This window comes from Peromyscus leucopus, chromosome 16_21 (genome assembly GCF_004664715.2).
Source record: "Peromyscus leucopus breed LL Stock chromosome 16_21, UCI_PerLeu_2.1, whole genome shotgun sequence".
Taxonomy (NCBI): Eukaryota; Metazoa; Chordata; class Mammalia; order Rodentia; family Cricetidae; genus Peromyscus; species Peromyscus leucopus.
The window spans coordinates 42290532-42310541 of record NC_051084.1 but is presented as its reverse complement, the minus strand read 5'-3'; the positions used below and the strand labels follow the sequence as shown (position 1 = coordinate 42310541).

The 20010-nt window shown below is 42.4% G+C and overlaps 1 protein-coding gene across 1 annotated transcript in view; it reads right to left on the bottom strand.

Annotated features, from left to right (window-relative positions):
• Positions 1-639: 639 nt before the first annotated feature.
• Positions 640-20010, bottom strand: part of Slc9a2 (solute carrier family 9 member A2) — an 89066-nt gene continuing 69695 nt past the window's right edge. Inside the window, exons 6-12 of the mRNA XM_028865800.2 lie at positions 17189-17278; positions 16061-16131; positions 10046-10207; positions 8883-8979; positions 6801-6932; positions 5095-5188; positions 640-3518 (exon numbers count right to left, since the gene is read on the bottom strand). Of these exons, the coding sequence (XP_028721633.1) occupies positions 3145-3518; positions 5095-5188; positions 6801-6932; positions 8883-8979; positions 10046-10207; positions 16061-16131; positions 17189-17278 (1020 nt within the window). The 3' untranslated portion in view covers positions 640-3144. The remainder of the gene's footprint in view (positions 3519-5094; positions 5189-6800; positions 6933-8882; positions 8980-10045; positions 10208-16060; positions 16132-17188; positions 17279-20010) is intronic.

The window sequence follows — 20010 nt, the reverse complement described above, 5'->3', positions numbered from 1 at the left end:
AATTGCTGGTGAAATGGCAGTTTTAACCCAAGCAAATGCAAAATGTGCTAAGGCAACTTCTTGACTACACTTTTTATATAAATAAACACCCTCACTACCCATAAAAGAATGAACTTCATCTCAGACGTTTGGAGTTTCTAAAGTGTTGGATTTGGGTGCCAAGTTTTCTTCACTTGCTGACCGCCAGAGAGCTTCAAGACCTGGATTTCATGTCTAGGCAGTTCAAATACAGTTTGTTACAAAGATCAGGAGAACTCTCAAAATTCTCCAGGCCCTAGGAAACTTTGACCGGGTCAGGTGATGTTTGGACAAAGGAGGTCATTTACTAAGGACGGAGGCTCTTCCTACACTTCCGGAATTTTGAATTGTTAGTGCACTTGAAGAGTTACATTTCTTGGTCTTTGTTTTTGTTTATTTGTTTGTTTTGAGACAGGGTTTCTCTGTGTAACGGCTTAGCTGTCCTGGAACTTGCTTGGTAAACCAGATTGGCTTCAAACTCACAGAGATCCGCCTGTCTCTGCCTCCCGAGTGCTGGGATTGAAAGTGTGCATCACCACCGCCCAGCAAGTTTCATTTCTTTACTACCCTTTTCTGTGGTAAGTGGAATCAGATAGTTATCAAAAGAAGAAAATACAGAGGAAAGGCTAGCATAAAATTTATTTTATTGACTTTGTCATTGAACAAATTTTAACTGATAATAATTATGATAAAACTACCTAGGTGTTCCTTCTGAGATTTACACAATGTCACTCAAATATCTTATGTGATACTTTCCTTAGTGAAAACTGAATTGGGTCTGACTATTTAGCCTGAGGTGTCATAACATGCTATTTCATGTTGCTTCTTTCAGTTTCAGAAAGGTATTGTTCTTTGTAATATTTACTAATATAGAAAACCGGTAAAATGATTTGAAGGTTATTTTCAACTCCCACCTTCCTTTTCAAAAGTCATTAATTACCATCACGATGCACAGTGACTATGTATTTTTGAAAATAAACATCATAACATTTTTTGAATTCTATTTCTATAGTAAAACCTATGAAAACTTAAATTTCTTCTCAGAAGGAATACATGGTTTATAAAAATACAGTCCTTTAAAATAGAGATTTTTTTTTTTCTTTTTTTGGCACAAAGTTCTAAGCATGTAGTTTTCCGATCATGTTTTACACATCTTTCCATGGCCCCCGTCTGGGATAACTGGGGAAGGATGGTGCTGACTTCCCATCTCACATGATGGTCTAGCCGTCTCTCGACAGAAACTCAAGAAGAGCCACCTTGATGAGGGTGGAGAAGGGGCGGCAGAACCATTCTGTCTTGCTTATGCATGTCCTCCCCTTCTGTCCTGGCTAACTTGTGTTGTCAACTTGACATGGCCTAGAGTCACCGGGGAAGAAGGAATCTCAATTGAAGAATTGCCTTTATCAGACCGGCCTGTGGCCGGCCACATCTGAAAAGATTGTCATTGTTGATGAGTGCTGTGGGAGGACGCAGCCCACTGTGACTCACACCACCTCTAAGGTGGGCCTTGCCCTGTGTGAGGAAGTGATCTAAGCGTGGACCTGAAAGCAAGCCTATAACTTTCCTCCATAGGTTCTGCTTCAGTTCTCATCCAGACGTCCCTCAGGGATGGACTGCGACATGGAAGTATAAGATGAAAATAACCACTTTCCTCCTCTAAGTTGCTTTTGGTCAGAATGTTTTTGTCACAGTAATAGAAAAGCAAAGGAGGAACCCCTTCCAAATGACTTTGTATCCTTTGCTGTGGCCAAAAGGACTCAGTAAAAACTACAGTAGTGGCTTCATTCAAAATGTAAATCCAGGAAAGCGTTAAAGGATAATTATTCAGAAAAGAAATGACAAGTCAATAAATCTACAGCTTAAAAAACATTGATTTAAATATGAATCTTTAATGATTGTGTCCCACTGTTTCTCTCTGCCATACTCCTAAAAAGTACTCCAGAGAATAGAATCTGATTTTTAATGACCAATTTAAGTCACTACATCGTCGAAAGGTTAAGAGGTAACAAATTATAGACTAGTGCAAAAAGTAGGATTTCTCTCCAAAAAGTGCTTCCTCATCAAAAGTCAAAACCTGATGACTCACCATTTCCTTCAGCGTTGGAAGACGGCTTGTGAAAGTTTTCACCCTTCCCAGCTCAGAGCATGTACTACAGGACAGTTGTGTTACAGCCGGTGGCCATGGGTGCATATAAAAGGAACCACCCCCCTTTGTTCTCCCAGTATCACACAATATCAAACCCACTCGGTCAGTCATTGCTACCCTGTCTCCCCACTGGCCACAAGAGGTCCTCACAGGTGGGACATCTCAGAAGCTGCCACCAAGTCTATAAACACTATGAAATGATTTGGCTCAAGCAAATCTTTTCTTCTGTACCTAGGGGGGGAAAAAAAAAGAGGTGGTGGGGATTATACATTACTCCAAAGCCATGGTAAACACAGGAACAGGTTAAGAGCCGTCTGACCTTCATGGTTTCCAAGTTGTTAACACGGACTTCCAACCTACACCCTGAAAGCTACGCTGTTTCATCTGCCTACACATTTCAACCAGTGCCCTGCTGCTACACACCAAGGTCTCTGCTGTGGGCAATCTTGTCCATCACCGAGTGGGTCCATCAGCTCAGGATGGGACAGGTGGGAGCTGGAACTTAGGACCCACCTCTAGGAGCTGATCTTCACCCCCTGGGAAAGATGTTCTCACCACTTTTAGCGCTGTCCCCTTAAAACACGGTCACTACAGATAAACACATTTTTTTCATAAATAAAAACTGAGGCATATTTGTAATATATTAAAATTTTCACCAACAAAGGTGTGTTAAAATCTTCAAGTTCTGTCATTCAAGTTCAATAAAGGCACACATATATATATTTTTTTTCCTTCAGGCCTGCAAAGAATACATTTCCTGGCCAAAAAGTCGCAAAAGTCATTTTGTGGGACTTCCTTTGACTTTCCTCTTCTTGGGATAGGTTAAGTGCTGCTCCCGTGAACCAGTAGCTTGACTCTACCACCCAAAGGATGTTTCTAGATAGATGGTTTTACATGGACTCCACAGCTGGTCAGGTTTTTGAGTAACAAGCCACAGCCACGCTAGCTCATTCACCCCAAGCCTGCTTTGGCTTTTTCTCTCATGGCTTCTCATTGCCCAAGCGGCCTTTCCTGTTCCCGGGTTCGGAGGCCCGTCGCACCAGCCTCGGTGGGGGCTTGGGTGGAACGTCTTCAGTTAGACTGTCTTCCCTGCCTCGGCTGAACTGTTGGTCTTTGGAGAGCAGGGGCTGCCTCAGTACCCCTGGTGTCTGGGTGCCCCCCTCTTTACTGCGGGGTGCTGGAGGGGTGCTGGGCTGCACTCGTACAGAACCCACGTCCACCTCGTTCTTCCACTCCATTTTGTAGGCCTGGGAGGCTTTCTTGGAGAACTGATCTGGCAAAAAGCGCCTGGCCCGAGGCTGCAAATTGAGCACGGTGGTCCCGGCATCTGTATCCGAGTCGCTGCTATTGCCATCTGTCACAGAACAAGAAGAAGAGCAGTGTGGGCAAGCAGAGCATCACCGAGATAGCCCAAGTCCCAGTGAAACCCCAGTGAGTCCTACAACCCCTCCTGGGGGCTCTGGGGAAGAAGGAAGCCAGAAGGCTCACTGCCCCCCACCTCCCCCAAGACAGGGTTTCTCTGTGTAGCTTTGGAGCCTGTCCTGGAACTCACTCTGTAGCCCAGGCTGGCCTTGAACTCACAGAGATTGGCCTAGCTCTGCCTCCCGAGTGCTGGGATTAAAGGCGTGAGCCACAGGGCTCACTATTTTTTTTTTTTTTTTTTTTTTTGGTTTTTCGAGACAGGGTTTCTCTATGTAGCTTTGTGCCTTTCCTGGAACTCACTTGGTAGCCCAGGCTGGCCTCGAACTCAGAGATCTGCCTGGCTCTGCCTCCCAAGGGCTGGGATCAAAGGCGTGCACACTCTTAACACCCGCTGAGTGGCCTTGAACATCTGTGTCACAAGAATGTGCCCACGCTCATTTTTAAGCACTTAACTTTAATTGCTAAATGCATGCTCCCACTGACTCCATCTGATCCTCCTACTTTTACAGTGAGGTTAAAGGTCTAACAGATATTAGCAAGTAAGAAGTGGGGCTGGAATTCAATCTCAGAAGCTCTGGCTCTGCTCTCAGCTGCACCCAGGATCCCGGGCAAGTGGGCTCAGCCCCACCTCTGACACTGGCAAGCAAACTAAGAAGTTGCTGCTATTTAGATACTTCCCTTCTTCTGGAATTTCACCTGCAGCCTCACTTTGCTTCTGACTTGCTTTAGCGGCCCACAGAAGGACCAAAGCATCAATGTAAACTTCCTAAGCAAAAGGAAGAAGTGTGATTAGACCTTAGAGCCAGGTCTGAGTGCTGGAGTTCATGGGAGGGTCACTGATGGGACCCATCCCTTGCCTACTAGCTGGCATGATTAGAATGGAATGTTTCTGCCAGCATGCAGTGGTAACAAGACCGACAGTTACAAATAGTTACTATCCTGCCTTCCATTTTCATGGCTTCTAGTTTCTGACTCCCTCCATTGCCACAAGCAACCTTTAAATTGTTCCCATCTTGGTGAATTTCATAAACAAACAAGGGAGGTAGCAAAGGAGTTTAAATGGTTACATCACATATTTAATAAAACCGGATCCCAATGTAGTTCTGGAATTTACAGAAAAGAGCTTGTGTGTGTACATGAAGATTACCATCAAACAGAGAAATACCATCTATGGTTTGAGTCTATGAAAATTCATTAGAATTACTGTACAAATGTAAATGCTTATACATCAGATTTATAACTTTGCATTTACAGCTTAGTAAGTCCGTAGTCAAAGGATTTGCTTTTGCTATACTTAAAGGATCATTGTGAAAAACAAGTGACTGCATTATTTATAATACGGATAGAGAGCCATTAAACAAGGTCACAATGCTAATAAAAGGGAGCCTCTTGCTACTTGAGATTCACAATGATTGAGTTCTTCCGTAATGAAGAAAACCAAAACGTTTTATTTTCTCAGCATTAGCAAACAGACCGAAAAGCATTTCTGCTCCAGACAGAAGCATTACCTTCAGTTGAAATCCTTTTCTTCTTCTTCTGGAGTGTCTCTGGAAGCTTTGTATTTTTAGGCAAGGATAAATACCGGGAGGTTGAAGTGGAAGCCTGTTAAAGAAATGGAAAACGTTATTCAGATGACACAAATGCCACTTACTGTGTACTAGAAACTAAACTTGGCGACAAAACTAGACTTTTAAAATATAATTTTCGTCCTTCATTCCAAAGTTACTTTTCTAGATACTGTAACCATTGTGCTTCCAACAACCAAATGCCTTCCAAACCCAATGCAGGTCAATAGAAAGGGAGGAAAATAAATGGGGCATTAGGAAGGTGTGGAAGCCACTGGTTCTTAAAGGAAACGGACATCTTTGTCCATAGGGGTTATTCATAAGGAAGATGTGGAATATCTGAGGAAGAACATACATTAAAATGTGGTAATTTAAGTTTCACTTATTTCAATTAATCTTAAAATGGCAGAATAACACTGTTATGAAATCAAGTTACTAAGATTCTGAACATCTGTCTTTTGATTCTGGAAGTGGTTTTTAATGGTTGCTGCTGCATATCACACATAGAACAGTCTTCTGTTCAAATACTTCTGGTGATCCAATACAGAACTTTATTGAAAATAAAAGCCTGCCATGCTATATCAGTCACTGACTCTGTCCTGTCCACGATTTACCTCATCTGTTGAGAAGTCCCTGACCAGCTGGACTGTGAAGCAAATTGCACTGTGAACGCTCACATTCCCCTGGCACTCTGGGCTTCCTGTAGTTTTCCAGAGAAGGTGAGACTTGCCTGCCATCAGCAGTTTGTACCCTAGTACCTATTCTTGGAAGGCTCAAATGTAGTCGTGGACCACATGACTATCAAAGGCCAATGGAATGTGCAGCAGTATTCTCTGGAGCTTGTCACCTAGCAACAGCACAGGTCTCGTCGTCGTCTATACACACATGATGTTCACACCACAAAAATCACTCAACAGCACATCCTCAGAATGTATCTCAGTGGTCTACACATGTCACTGTATCACTACCCATTCACAGAAAATGGGTCCAGCCATTCTGATTAAAACTGTGTTTTGATTGTGTCTGCCAACTTCCTTCTTTGGTTTTTAAAACATTTTTTTTTCCTCCAAAGCACTTACTGCATTCAAGTATAACATAATGTATATTTGATTGGTTTTCTTCTCTACTAGCATAAGAATCTTAAGCATAGGAATCTATACATTTTACTCTCCAGTGAATTCCATGTGTCTAAAACTGGCAAGAATATAAAATAAGTGGAATAATGTAGGCCTACAGACCCTGCACATTGGAGGTAGAGCCAGGAGGACCAGGAGTTCAAAAACATCCTTGGCTATATAGTGAGTTCAAGTCCAGCCTGGGTTACATAAGATTTTGAGTACATGAAACAAAAACAAAAGAAATAATATAAAAGGGATTAACTATTTTTTTTTCTTAAGATATGTCTCACTCTATTGCCTAGGCTGGCCTCCAGCAGCTCTGCTTCAGTCTTTCAAGTAGTTGTGGCTATAGGATCGCGACTCTGCACATGGCACAATGACTTTATTAGCTATTCCACCCTAGGACGTCTGGGAATTGGCCTTCAGCGGTCATTCAAACAGCAGAGCCAAAGGTCCTTCCTGTCAGCTGGTCAGGGGAACAGCTGAGGGCTCTGCCCTTGGAGTCCGTGTGCTTCTGAAGGCGACAGTTACCCTGCGCTCCCGATTCAAGCTGTTGTCCTTCCTGAGGCTCTCCCGAAGGCTGTGCCGTCTGCGGATCAGGATCTCCTTGGCTTGTCTCTCGCTTGTGTCCGCTGTCAGGTTGTGTCTGTTATACGACAAGGTCTGAAATGACAAGGTACACAGGGCATTTTTTCACCCAAACAATCCATCATGTCTCCTCAGCTTAAAACTTCACTTTTCTTTGAGTTTACATCTGTGAAGTCAGTTTCTCTGTGGGACAAAACCAAAACTAAAATCCAGAGTCTCAAAGTTTAACACTCGGCTTTTGAAAGATTTCATCCTTCTGCAAATTAGTGTGTTTTTTTTTCCTCTATTGCAAAGTGTGAGCTTTGTAAATTAGAAAAGTAATTTAATTCATGAACACCTTGTCTGCTTTCTATGCATCCAGCCATGATTAATAGTAAAACAAAAATCATTTTCAAACACAATCTCTACTGAGTAGAGAGATTGCTGACATAAATGAGTCACCCTGACACTTGGTGGCACCACATCCTCGGACTAATATCAGGGCTGTCATTAGGAGATGTCCTGTCACCACCAGCAACTATCACCTCTAAATGAGGGCTACACAGATCATACCACATGCAGCATAATTAGTACTTAAGTTCATTTCCTGACGGAACTGGCATGGATGTCTTGGAAATATCTCATGTCCCGAAATGTACTAGGTCCTGCAGGCCAATGAAAAGGTGACACAGTGTAGCTTCTACTTCTGTCTCCAGAAGTTTCCTATCTAGCTAGACATCTGAGTCTAATAAAGCCATGAAAGCAAACGCTCAATTGGCAGCACTGCATAAACCCCATGTGTTATCTGATCTAGAATAGGGCTGGGATGGTATGATGATTCTTGGCAAACACTGAAATATGGGAGGCTGTGGGCCAGCTTGCAGGAAGCAGGGGCTGGCTCCAAGCATAGAGAGATAGTACTCACTACCCAGGCCACGGCCTGAGCACAGAATCTGTTGTTCTATGAAAGTCTGAAGTGAGTGGATGGATTGAATGCGGGATAATGTTGGATAAAGTGGAACTTGGTGGTAGTGGCCCCAAATTATCCTGGAAACAACTGTTGTTTTGTTTCATTTTAAACAGGGAGCTACTGCCCTTGAAAGAGCCTTAGAGAAATGGGGTGGAATAAGGCTAACACGGATGAAATGGTGACAGCCTGACGCAATGCCTGCTGAGTCTACAGGGGTAAACGCTGAAGAAATGAGGATGATCTCTGCCAAGCTGAGTGTGCCTTAGTTTCTTCATCTGTGAAATGGAGATAACCTAACACCTAGCACCAGGAGGGACTAAAGGAGTCAAGAAAAACAGTGTGCTAAAGGACACTTGGAAAATGGCAAGACTCCAAAACATTAGCATATTATTAACATATAATGTGCATGTTATTAGAATAGGTTGTTAACGATGGGAATACAGTGAAAGAAATGACTCAGGAGATATGAAGAAAGAGATTCTAGCACTTCATGAAAACAAAGTCGATACATTTACAATCTAAGCTATAAGACTTCTTTAAAAATTGTATTTTATTATCTGTGTGTGTGTGTGTGTGTGTGTGTGTGTGTGTGTGTGTGTGTGTGTCTATGTGGGGGTATGTGCACATGTGTGCAGATGCCTCAGAGGCACTGGATCCCTCTGGAGCCAGAGTTACAGGTGATTGTGGGTCACCCTGCATGGGTGCTGGAAACAGAACTCAGGTCCTCTGGAAGAGCAGGGCACCCTCTTGACTGCTGAGCTATGACCCCAGCCCTACAAGTATTTTCAGATACAAAAACAGTCAGATCACTTCTTCATAATTGGCCAGCACATCACTCCTTTTCTTTAAAACTTAAGGACCAGACAGAGCCCCCAGGCCTTTGATGCTTCAGCTTGAGGTATATGGAAGAACTTTGAGAGTCTCCAGGACGGGGCCTGAGAGAACAAGAAAGATTGCCCCGTGTGGTGCTCACAGGAGCAGGTCATGCTATGGAGGTATCCATTTACAGTTCCCAGCTGGAAAGCATGTTTTCAGCCAAAATCAAGTAAGTATTTTGATGCATAAATTTTTCCTACCCGTTGACGGATTTGATAGAGATTCCTTGATAGTATCTCTCTAATTTCGTCCATTTCACCTGGTGTGAGCTTCCTTATTTTTTCTTCACGGCAATCACTGTAAAAGTTTAAGAGGGGAAAAGTATTTTAATCATTGAATTTCTTCTATGGTGCTATAACATCATTACTTCACAGTAAGATTTTAGTTTAAAAAAACAATTAGGAATTGCTCAATGTTTTCAAACATTCTAAATATTTTTAAAATACTCAGTTTTAGAATAATTAAGTTTCTGAAACTTATTTCCATGGTAAAATCATTCCTAATAAGTTTAACTGTGCATAAGTTTCCACAGGGTCTACTATTACATCATGCTCCCCACAACCCCAGGGTCTGTGTCGTAGCCCAGGCTGGCCTGAAGCTCACCATCCTGAGACCTCAGCCCGGGTACACTGTGACTACAGGTGTGAGTTACCACAGCCAGCTTCTCGTGTGATTCGTTTTAAGAGAATGACTCACAGTGTTACCGATTCATTATTGCTAGCAGAAGGTAATGCAGAAGTGTCCGTTCCAATAGAAACTTGGTTAGCTGTATTTAATTAAGCCCCATCACCAAGGCTTGTGGACTGAGTTCTTATGGAGTGACAATGCCAGCCTCTACAGTCTTTAACACTCCCAAGGTGTTCCCAGTGTGCAGCCAGAGCCGAGTCACTGCAGCTGGAGTCCATGTCTGTTTCCCCCAAGCCTAACTACACTATTGTGAATAGTCAATAAGGAAACAGCTGTATTCTGTGTATACTCACAGTAGCAAACCTAACATGCCTTGAAAACCTTCCATGTGAAAGCAAAGCTGAGAGAATTTTAACTCACTTTCAACCAGTTCTGAACTTTCCAAGGCTAATTTGACAACGGCGTGGGACCCCTAAACATGACTGCAACTTTGGACTTGCCATTCTCATATAGCACAACATACAGCATAATGTAACATAAATATGACACACGGACCATCCTCCCAGATCTGTCATCTAACCAAATCCCATTCCGCTCCGAGATCTTAAGCCACCACCCGAGGACTTACACCAACAATACTATTATTATTCTAATAATACTATTACTATCACAGGTTTCAAAACCATACCAGTGCCTCCTTATTGTTATTAGCTTCACTCTGCAAAGTGATACTCACTTAAGAGACGCAAACGAGGGGACGGTACTTATCATCCCAGTCTCTGCCATCTCAATGGCATGTTTTATCTCGAGCTTTTTATATAAGGACACAATGCTAGACTTGGGTTGGTTTTCCCGAATCAGGAGCTTCCGAAGGTATTTGTCATCAAATTTCTTAAACCTACAAATAAGTAAAGTCGGAATTTAAATTAATGAATAGAACTCATTGACTAAGAAAAGTACTCCTGAGTAAAAACATAGCAAAGTTAAACTGGTCTTACCATGTTTATTTTTATATATACTTTCATGTGTACAGATATATGCATATATATATATATATACAGTGTAACTAACAAGCATCCAAACTCCATGTGTTCAAACTGAACCAATCTTCCTAGCCCTCCCCTGACCTCCACCAGGTCAAACTCTTCAAAGTCCTGTGTAATCTTTCCCTTCTGTATTTCATGTTATGGGCTGAAGTGTCCCAGCCAAAGTCCCTAGGCTGAATTCCTAATTCCTAGTGCATCAGACCGAGACTGTATTTGGAGATATGCTCTTCACAAGCCTGATTAAGTTGAGGTGATGTCATTAGGGTGGGCTCCACTTAGTGTGACTGGCACACTGGTAAGAAGGGTGGACTTAGTCACAGACACACAGAGAGACCCGAGTGTGAAGAGTCACAGAGCACAGCCCTCTGAATGCAAACACCAGCACCCCCTTCCCTTAGAGCCCTGGAGGTGAATGGACACTGTTAACACCCTGCTCCTAGACTTTATATTCTTCATAAAAGTGACGCAAGACATTTCTGTTGTTTAAACTACCTATTGCATACAAAGTTGTTATGACAGCCCTGACTGAACTTGCATGCCATACCACCCAATGAGCAATCATTTTAAGTTCCACCATCAAATGGATGCATACAAAATTGTGATTGCTTCTCACCTCCTCTAGTGCCATTACTCTGGTCCCAGATGCCATTGATTTTTTTATTTTCCTGGACTCTGATACTGAATTGGGCACCTAACACATGTCCCCGCCCTACAGTGTATTAGCACAGAAACTAGAGTCTCTAGTTGAAATGTCATCTGAGTAAAAGCACGATGGTACACGCTTGAGGTGCTTGAGCGTGGGTCTGCCCTTCAGTTCAGTGTGGCTCTTTCTGGGGTCCTTTCTGTCTCTGACACTTGTCACTTGTACTCTGAGGAGCTTTATACTCATTGTCCCACCTACTAGGAATGTTTTCTTATATCGCCTTTATGTCTGTCTCTCAACAACTTGCAGTAGTAACTATCTCAAAAGAACCTCCACAAGCCAGACCTCTGCCCCCTATGCTTCCAATGCAGCTACTTCTATCTTGTTCTAGTTGGACACTCCTTTATACTCCATCTCCTCTCTCACTTTTCAGATGTATTTTTCAGCCCACTAGCTCTCATTTTGTGGCATGATGTATAATGTTCTTATTCATCTTATAGCCTATCTCCTAGCAGTCAAATGTAAAGTCAGGATTACAGGGAGTAATATATATATATATATATATATATATATATATATATATATATAATACAGTATTACTCCACCCCTGTATCACCAATGCTGAGAGCTAAGCCAGGCACAGTGTAAGCATGTGTGGTATTGCGGCCCCAGTGCCTTCCTGTATCCACATCTGCCAAAACCCAGCAATAGCTTTCTGCCGTGGCCTAGATGACCCCTGCCTTTTTCCTAGTCACTGGGATCAATAATGTTACATTGTTTTGGTGAATAGCTTCCTACTGGCTTACTGATCAAAGAGGCTTACTACTGAAGCCTGGATCCTGTATGTCCATATCATCATAGCCACACGCCATCATATCTATGAAGTGGTATGAACCAACGTGAATAGCATGTGGATGAAGCAGTTATTTTACCCCTACCATATGAGACAAGCTCTGGCAGAGTCAACTGACTACCATCCAACCCACAGCATCAAGAACAAGCCCAAGCCCAGCCCAGACTAGCCCCACCCATTCTAGTCCAGCCCACTTGGAGCTTCTTGATTCACACAATTTAATAATAAATGACTGCTATTTTGATCCACTGGCTTTGGGGGACGGCTTGTTATGTAACACCACATGCCAGTATATGAGTAAAACAACATGCAATAAATGTTCCTTGAGAAAGAAAAAAGTATGTAGAGTTGATTCACCATCAACCCAAAGAAGTTTACTGGCACACCTGTGCCATGAATGAAACCAATGTTAACCAACCTTCTTGGCACTGGTCCTTTGTTCTAAATACTGGAGGGATCTGAATAATTAAAGCATTACCCTGAATACACAGTGTTAGTGACCCACTACTATATGAAAGCGGGGCCTACTCTTTCCGATGTTTATTTTGAATTTTGTGTTAGGCTCCCGGAGCCAGGATTCTCAACAGTAATACCGAGTCTCTAGCGCTTCTCATATGACTATTATTGTTTTAGATTTTTCCTGAAGATAAACAAACGGAAGAGCGAACAGGGATAGGAGAGGCAGCTGTTCTCTCCTGCACGGGGAGTGTGTGTTTTCTTATTGCTTTATGGCCCTCCCCAACCCTTTGCCAAGCTCCACATAGTGTTCTCTTTCACATTGTGAGACTCCTGCTCGCTGGGCCTGAGCAATGTCTCCACTGTGTCACCTTTCATTCTGTTCTCAAGTGATCAGGTGCCCCAAGAGTTCTCTGCCAGGGTCAATGAGATTCTCTCACACCAGGGCTATGAAGGACAGGGAAAGATATCCAGCATGCTCGAACCATGGCTTCTTTCTGTATATCCCTTTGAGTAGTGTCCCTGGTTCTGTACACACCAAAGAGGTCATGTGCAGAAGTGATTTGAAAATGGTGTGTGTCCACACCCAGTCTCCCATACCCACTTTCCTGGTGACGGTGCAGTATACATGACAATCAAGAAAATGTTTTGACATTGGTGTGATAATGGAACATGGAAGTCTAAAATGCTTGTGGATTAATGAAGACTATTCATTCCTGGTAAAAAGTCATTTGGCAGTTGCCTCCAAACAGGAGCCAAATGTTTGCACCGTTCTTATTAATGTTCACAGTCTGGCTATGGCTTCCTTGGGAGGTCTGCCTGCAAGACATCCATGGACCTCAGAGACACTAGCTGCCTGAGACGCGGGACATGTGTACCTCCTCTGACTTTGACCTGAATTCCACTTCAAACCCACATGATCGTGGAATTCCACTTCTACCCACAGCCTAACCCCCTCCCCCTTCTTGAGCTAGTTAGGATTTTTCATCAACTTGACACAAACTAGAGCTATCAAGGAAGAAGGAACCTCAACTGAGAATGTGCCTTTGTAAGACCCCCATTTTCTTGATTAGTGATTGACCTGGTAGAGACCAGTCAAGTGTGGGTTGGGCCACCCCTGGGCAGGTGGTCCTGGTGGTATTTAAAAAAAACGGGCTGAACTAGCCATGAAGAACAAGCCAGGAAGCAATGTTCCTCCATGGTCTCTGTTCCTGCCTTGAGTTCCTGCCCTGACTTCCCCCTCAGAGTCGACTGCGAGCTATAAGATGAAATAAACCCATTCCTCCACACATTGCTTCAGGTCCTGGTCTTTCTCGCAGTAATAGAAAGCCAAATAGGGCAGCACCTCTTTTTCCTAATCGTGCCCAGGAGCTGCTGACCTAGTGTGTGCTTACATGTGTCTGCATTCTCCCTACTTGGATGCAGAAGGGTGGGAGAAATGTGAAACCTGATCTTTACTTTTGAAAGGAAACATGCTAGTCTGCATGAGGCCTCTCACTCATCACGTTGAGAGGGTACTGATGGGAATCTATAGAAAGGAAAACGTGATTGGGTCAAAAGAAAGAAGGTAAAACAATGGGAAAAAAAGGAGAAGAAAGTCTGTTTATTGGTTTGGCACATAGAAGGGCCCAGCTATGTGAGGAAATTCCTAGGGTGTACAGCAGAGTTGGAGAGAGAAGAAGGCAGGCACAGTGGGCTGGCTTTAATTCCACAGTCAGAAAAAAAAAATGTATGCTTCACAAGAGCAATAGCAATTTGTTCCAAGTTTTACAGTGCAGGTTTAGTCTGCTTTATTACCTTGTGCTCCCAGGTGGTTAACTGGGTATCCTACCTGTACAAAAATATCTTTCCTTGATTTATGAAGTAAGGCTAAGCTCAAGGGACCTTCTAACACCCGTGAACATGAACAGTGCTGTAAGCTTTGTAATTGCTCTGGTACTAATGTCTTTGTAACTCACTGAATTCCTTAAGGATCTCACCCCTCCTTCCTCTTTCCTGTTTCTCCTCTCTCTCTCTCTCCTCTCTCTCTCTCTCTCTCTCTCTCTCTCTCTCTCTCTCTCTCTCTTCTCTCTCTCTCTCTCTTTCTCTCTCTCACACACACATCTGCTTATTATATGACTCTATTATATAATTTTACACATACAACTCTGTGACGTATACATCTTACATAGCTACATGTATGAGCAAATAGAACCATTCAACATTCTTCCGCTTTAAATACATAGATCAACAGACAACCAAGTTGATATCAATGAGTAAGTAGTAGTGTAAAATTTCTGTAAGCAAGTTAGAAAAGAAAAGCAAGAGGAAATATATTAGTACAGTCTAGAACGTGTCCCTCTGGCCTCACATTCCAGTTTAAACTCTGCTTCTGTCAGAAGTCTGCCCTAGCCAATTAGAGGTGCACAAATGCTCACAGATCCTCTATAAGAAAAGGGGTCTGATGATAGCATTAGCCAGTTCCCAACACATGGTTGTTCCTGATAACCATCATGGATGGCACCAAATGTGTCCAGGGGAGAGGTGCCCACCATGCACTCCCATTAGCTGGTGAGGGGTGCATCGTAGGCCCCACGTTTCAAATGAAGCTGTCAGAATCCCTTCACTTCTTGATCTCATCACCCTGTCTGGTTGATTGTTCCCATATCAATTTATAACAACGATGAAGACAGGTATTAAATTGTATCTGACCACCACACATAGCCTTTTTTTTAAAAGTAAATTCTCGTGTGTGTGTGTGTGTGTGTGTGTGTGTGTGTGTGTGTGTGTGTGTGTGCCTGAACTCATGAGTACTTTCTATAAATATTATCTTTCAGGTACACGAATCCCTCAATGTAAGCTCGTGTTTTTTCTACTATTTTTAATAGGTTTACTGTTATTCTCTGTGAGTCTCTCCCTTTCCTATGCCCCTTACCCTTGTGTGTCAGAATAGACAGGAATGGAAGGAACCCTTAACTTGTAACTCATCGACTGGGACTCTTGGTTCTTTTGCAGTGAGGAATGGCCGCAAAGGTTGACCCTAGCCATGGGATCTGCATGGAAAAGCTGTTTGACTGCTTTTGAGGACCTTGGTTAGAGGCGGCAGACGATGTCTTGTCTTTCAGTGGTCTTTCTTCCATCCTGCAGCCGGAAATGGGTGACACCGAGAGAGCAGTTTGGCCCCAAGGGCAAGCATGGAGGCGACTGTTGGTGAGTGGCTCTATTCTTGGGAATGTGGAAGTCAAGCTCTCATGGGCCAAGCCGGAGTCTCTGACTTCCGGCTATTCACACGGGGAAATAAACTTTTTTTTTTTCCCCCGAGACAGGGTTTCTCTGTGTAGATTTGCGCCTTTTCTGGAACTTACTTGGCAGCCCAGGCTGGCCTCAAAATCACAGAGATCCGCCTGGCTCTGCCTCCCGAGTGCTGGGATTAAAGGCCTGCGCCACCAACGCCCTGCCCAGGGAAATTAACTTTTGCCTCATTTGTAACAATTTTATATCTCCGTCATAGATGAGACACTGTTGTAGTTGGCACCGTCACTAAGTAGCCAAGGTTGTTGACCTTGAACTCATGTAGAGCCTCCTACCTTAGCCTCCCCTGTTCTGGGATCATAAGTATATATCACCATGCCTGTCTATAGCTAAGTGTCACCTTAAAAGGACACACAGCAACAACAACATAGGATTCCCAGCCTGGAAGACAGCACAGCTCGTATGTTTTGTTTCCAAGAGTGACCCAGAGCCACTTTGATAGAATGTTGCAAGGCGTCTTACTTGTCTCTCCAGAAGTTGTGACCCCAGTGTCCACAAACATCTTCAATCCCAGTCTTCACATGATCAAAAAACTAAAACAGAAGAAAAGACAAGCCAATCAATTTACTTTTTCTGGCAGCTGATCATTTTCATTCTTTTGGCATCATGCCTAACTGCAATGATACCCACAGTTGTGGTGATACATTGTGTACCCTAGGAAAATTTGTCTGAAGATCAGAGAAACAAAGGAATACACCACTGCCATGTCTTACCACTAAGACTCCTTACCCCGAACAAGATTCTAGTTCCTGTCTCCTCCCGCCTTCTATACCTTTCTCTGCCCAGCCATCATTTCCCTGGACTAAAGGCATGTGTGCTTCCCAGGCAAAGGCATGAGATCCCAAGTTCTGGGATTCAAGGTGTGTGCCACCACTGCCAGGCTCTGTTTTTCTCCTAAACTGAGTCAGTCTCATGGCTTTGAACTCACAGAGATCCAGATGGATCTCTGCCTTCCAAATGCTAGGATTAAAGGTGTGTGCCACCACTCCCTGGCATCTGTGTTTAATCCAGTGGCTTGTTCCATCCTCTGATCTTCAGGCAAATTTTATTAGGGTGCACGATATATCACCCCACACAGTTTGTTTTGTTGAAAGCCATAAGCCAACCTTTTTGTTTTCATTTCTGTTTTTTGAGACAGAGTTTCTCTGTGTAGCATTGGCTGTCCTAGACCTCACTCTGTAGACCAAGCTGGCCTCAAACTCACGAAGATCTGCCCGCCTCTGCTTCCAGAGTGCTGGGATCAAAGGCAAGGGCCACCACCACCTAGCTATAAGCCAGTTATCTATCTTCAATTGTCTGCTCGTTAGGCAATGTTTTCATTACTTTGATCACCCTAAGTTTGATCGGATCATAACTTTCAAAATTACAAGAAATGGGGAGTAGAAACCTTTTCAGATTGAAGGCTTTATTTTCCCTCAGCAGGTTCAGGACTTTAGCAGACTTGAGCCATCACAGACCTTCTGAAGTCCTCCCCCACCCCCTAGAGTCTTCTGCTGTTCCTTTCCCCTCTAAGAATGCACACTAGTGCGGAACTGTTTCCGTGATTACTCCACATTTCCATTACTAAGCTGTTCTTCGCTCAGCACCCACCCGGCAGTGGATCTCTTCACTGACGGCTTGCTGCTTCTTATTGGATCTCTTAACATCAAGGAACTCCACCAGTGGTCTGATAGTTATCCCCTGCACAAAAATATGGACATAAATAAATAAATCTTCTTATAAGAGAAAAGTTCAACCACAGCTTACCATCACCTAAGAATTGCCGACCACCAAAAAAAGCTAGCCTGTTGCCAAAAGTTAAATAGTAAATGTTAAATTTTGTTATTTTTGGCTCCCTTTCCCAAGATACCTTATTTTCAAAAGACCATTTTCAACATAAAACACACGCCAAAAAGAGAAGAAATTGAAAAGTAACTGTAAGCAACAATAAAGGTCAGTGGAATAGGCTACTTACTGTATCACCCAGAGAAAAACTCCCAGTGAGTCATTTGTTCATTCTACTGAGACAATTTTCACCAACCTGCTTCTGCATGCCTGTCAGGGAGGTTGGGTATCAGAACACAGAGATGGATGGACCTTGGCTCTAGGACTTTGGGTCTAAAAGAAAGTCATCTCTGTCCCAACACAGTTACAAAGTAGGCAGAAGAAGAGTAACAGACAGACACAGGGAGAGAGAGAGCTAGGAAGCGCTCAGCAGGAATCCGGAAAGGTGTTGGCGTCATCTCCTGGCAGAGACCTCAGAACAGCCAAGGAGCAGCAGCAGGAAAGAGTGCAAGGCAGTCCAGGCACACTTAGGAGTTAACTTGGGAAATGGAGAAAATTGCAAGCTGTTGTTGAGTAAACTGGGGGAGCAGGGGAGATAAAGGAAACTCCATACTCTGAACATAGATCTCTGCAAAATGTCATTGTGGACATCTCACTTAATAAGGAAACATTAAAAGCACCTCCATTAGAGGCACAGAGGGCAGAGGTCACTAGGGTCTGTTGTTCCACACAGCTCTGCTTGTTGTTTTCCAAGCAGAGTCAACAGACCAAAGGCAAGAAGTGCTGGCAACAAAGTGACAAGAATTAATGATGGTTTGTATTCTTGTTCTAAAGCCTAAGACAATCCCTTCCATATTAAAATAGCAAGAACAGGGCTAGTATAAGATTATCACACACAATCCAGCACATACATCATTTTAAAGAGTATAAACAATAATCACATAGTAGCAATACTTGCTGTATTAAGTATTATACATCATATTATGGCTACAGGGTATGTTTTAGTAACTAGTATATACTACTATATGATATGATATATATACTTGGAGAAACTATGTACATATTAAACTCATATATTAAGTATATTCCATGTGAATATATTCATGTATATAAAGCTTTATGACAATTGCATAAAACCCTTATATAGAGAGTTGTAAAACTTAACTGAAGGATATCAGAAAAATGAGAAACTTAAAAATACATTTAAAGTTCTAAATAGGGTAAATAGATTACAATGGCATTTTTTCTTAACTAATGTCTATACACAATATTATAATGTATTGCTTAGATTGTGAAACAGAGCTTGAGAAATCTTTAGTTAACCTATAACGGCAAAAGCAACCAGATTTTTTTTTTCAAAAAGGAAACTAAAGGGGAATTTGCAGACACAACACCATCTACCAGCTATGGCGCACATCAGTTGTGATATTGACACCAAAAGAGGCAGGAGAGGCGGTATGCAGGAGGAGCACCAGGGTTCTCGCTTGGAGTACATAACACACAGGGGAAGGATTGTTCTTTCTTGACAAGAGAAGGGATTATGTTGAAGTATCTTGTCTGCCATTTGATTTCCATTTCACTTTTCCATCTGTATTTAGATGTTTAAAAAAAAAAAATCATAGGGATGAGTTGAGACAAGCTCAGGCTAGCTTAGAACTCACTACGTAGCCCAGGCTGGCCTTGGAAGTGTGTCAATCCTTCTGCCTCAGCCTCTCAATTGCTGAAACTACAGTCATGAGCCGTCACTCTTGGCTTGTCTTTTAGTCTTTAAGAATGGCTTTGATAACATATTACCTGTACAAGCATGCGCACGCGCCCTCTTCAAAGGAAATCATCAATTTTGTTCCATCAATCCAGCACAAGGATTTTTCTAGCATATGTTTCATTTTTTTACTTTCTTAAGTGAAAACTGATTTTCACCAAATTTGGTATGAGACATCTCTTGTGTTCTATTTGTATTTCAGTCTGCCACTTGGAAGTAACACAGGAGCTAATAACAGTTTCCTAATCAACACGTTCTGGAAATTTTAACATATGAAAACAAAAATGAGTGCAGTTGTGATTTTCAGAAATGGCGACTTCACTGAGTTCCATGTCCCATAGAACTGAAAGCTGAATGCTAGCAGATTTTAAATATATATATATATATATATATATATATATATATATATATATATCCATGCAATTCTTAACACTGTAAACATCTAACATATTCTGGAGAGACTAATTGCTATTACCTTTCCCCTTTCAACACTGAGTCAGTAAATAAAAGGGAATATTCCAGCATTTGGAACCACAGTATATGAAAGTAAGGATGGGCAGGCCCAATCCTGACATTAACTCCTACTAGACTGACAGACTGGAAGTCAATGAACTAAATGAGTAAAGAGCACTGACCAACTCTAAGAAGCAAGTGTGGATACACCCCATCAACTCCAGTTTGTAAATGCATTATATATATATACATATATATATATATATATATATATATATATATATATATATATGTTCACAATAAAACTTAAAAATTATGCACCTAATTCAAATGACATTCCTTTTAGTATATGTTCATCTCTCAGAACTATGTTGTTGTCTGAGCACACTGAGGAATCATTTGTGAGGTACTGTTCAGTTTCTCTCTGTCTCTC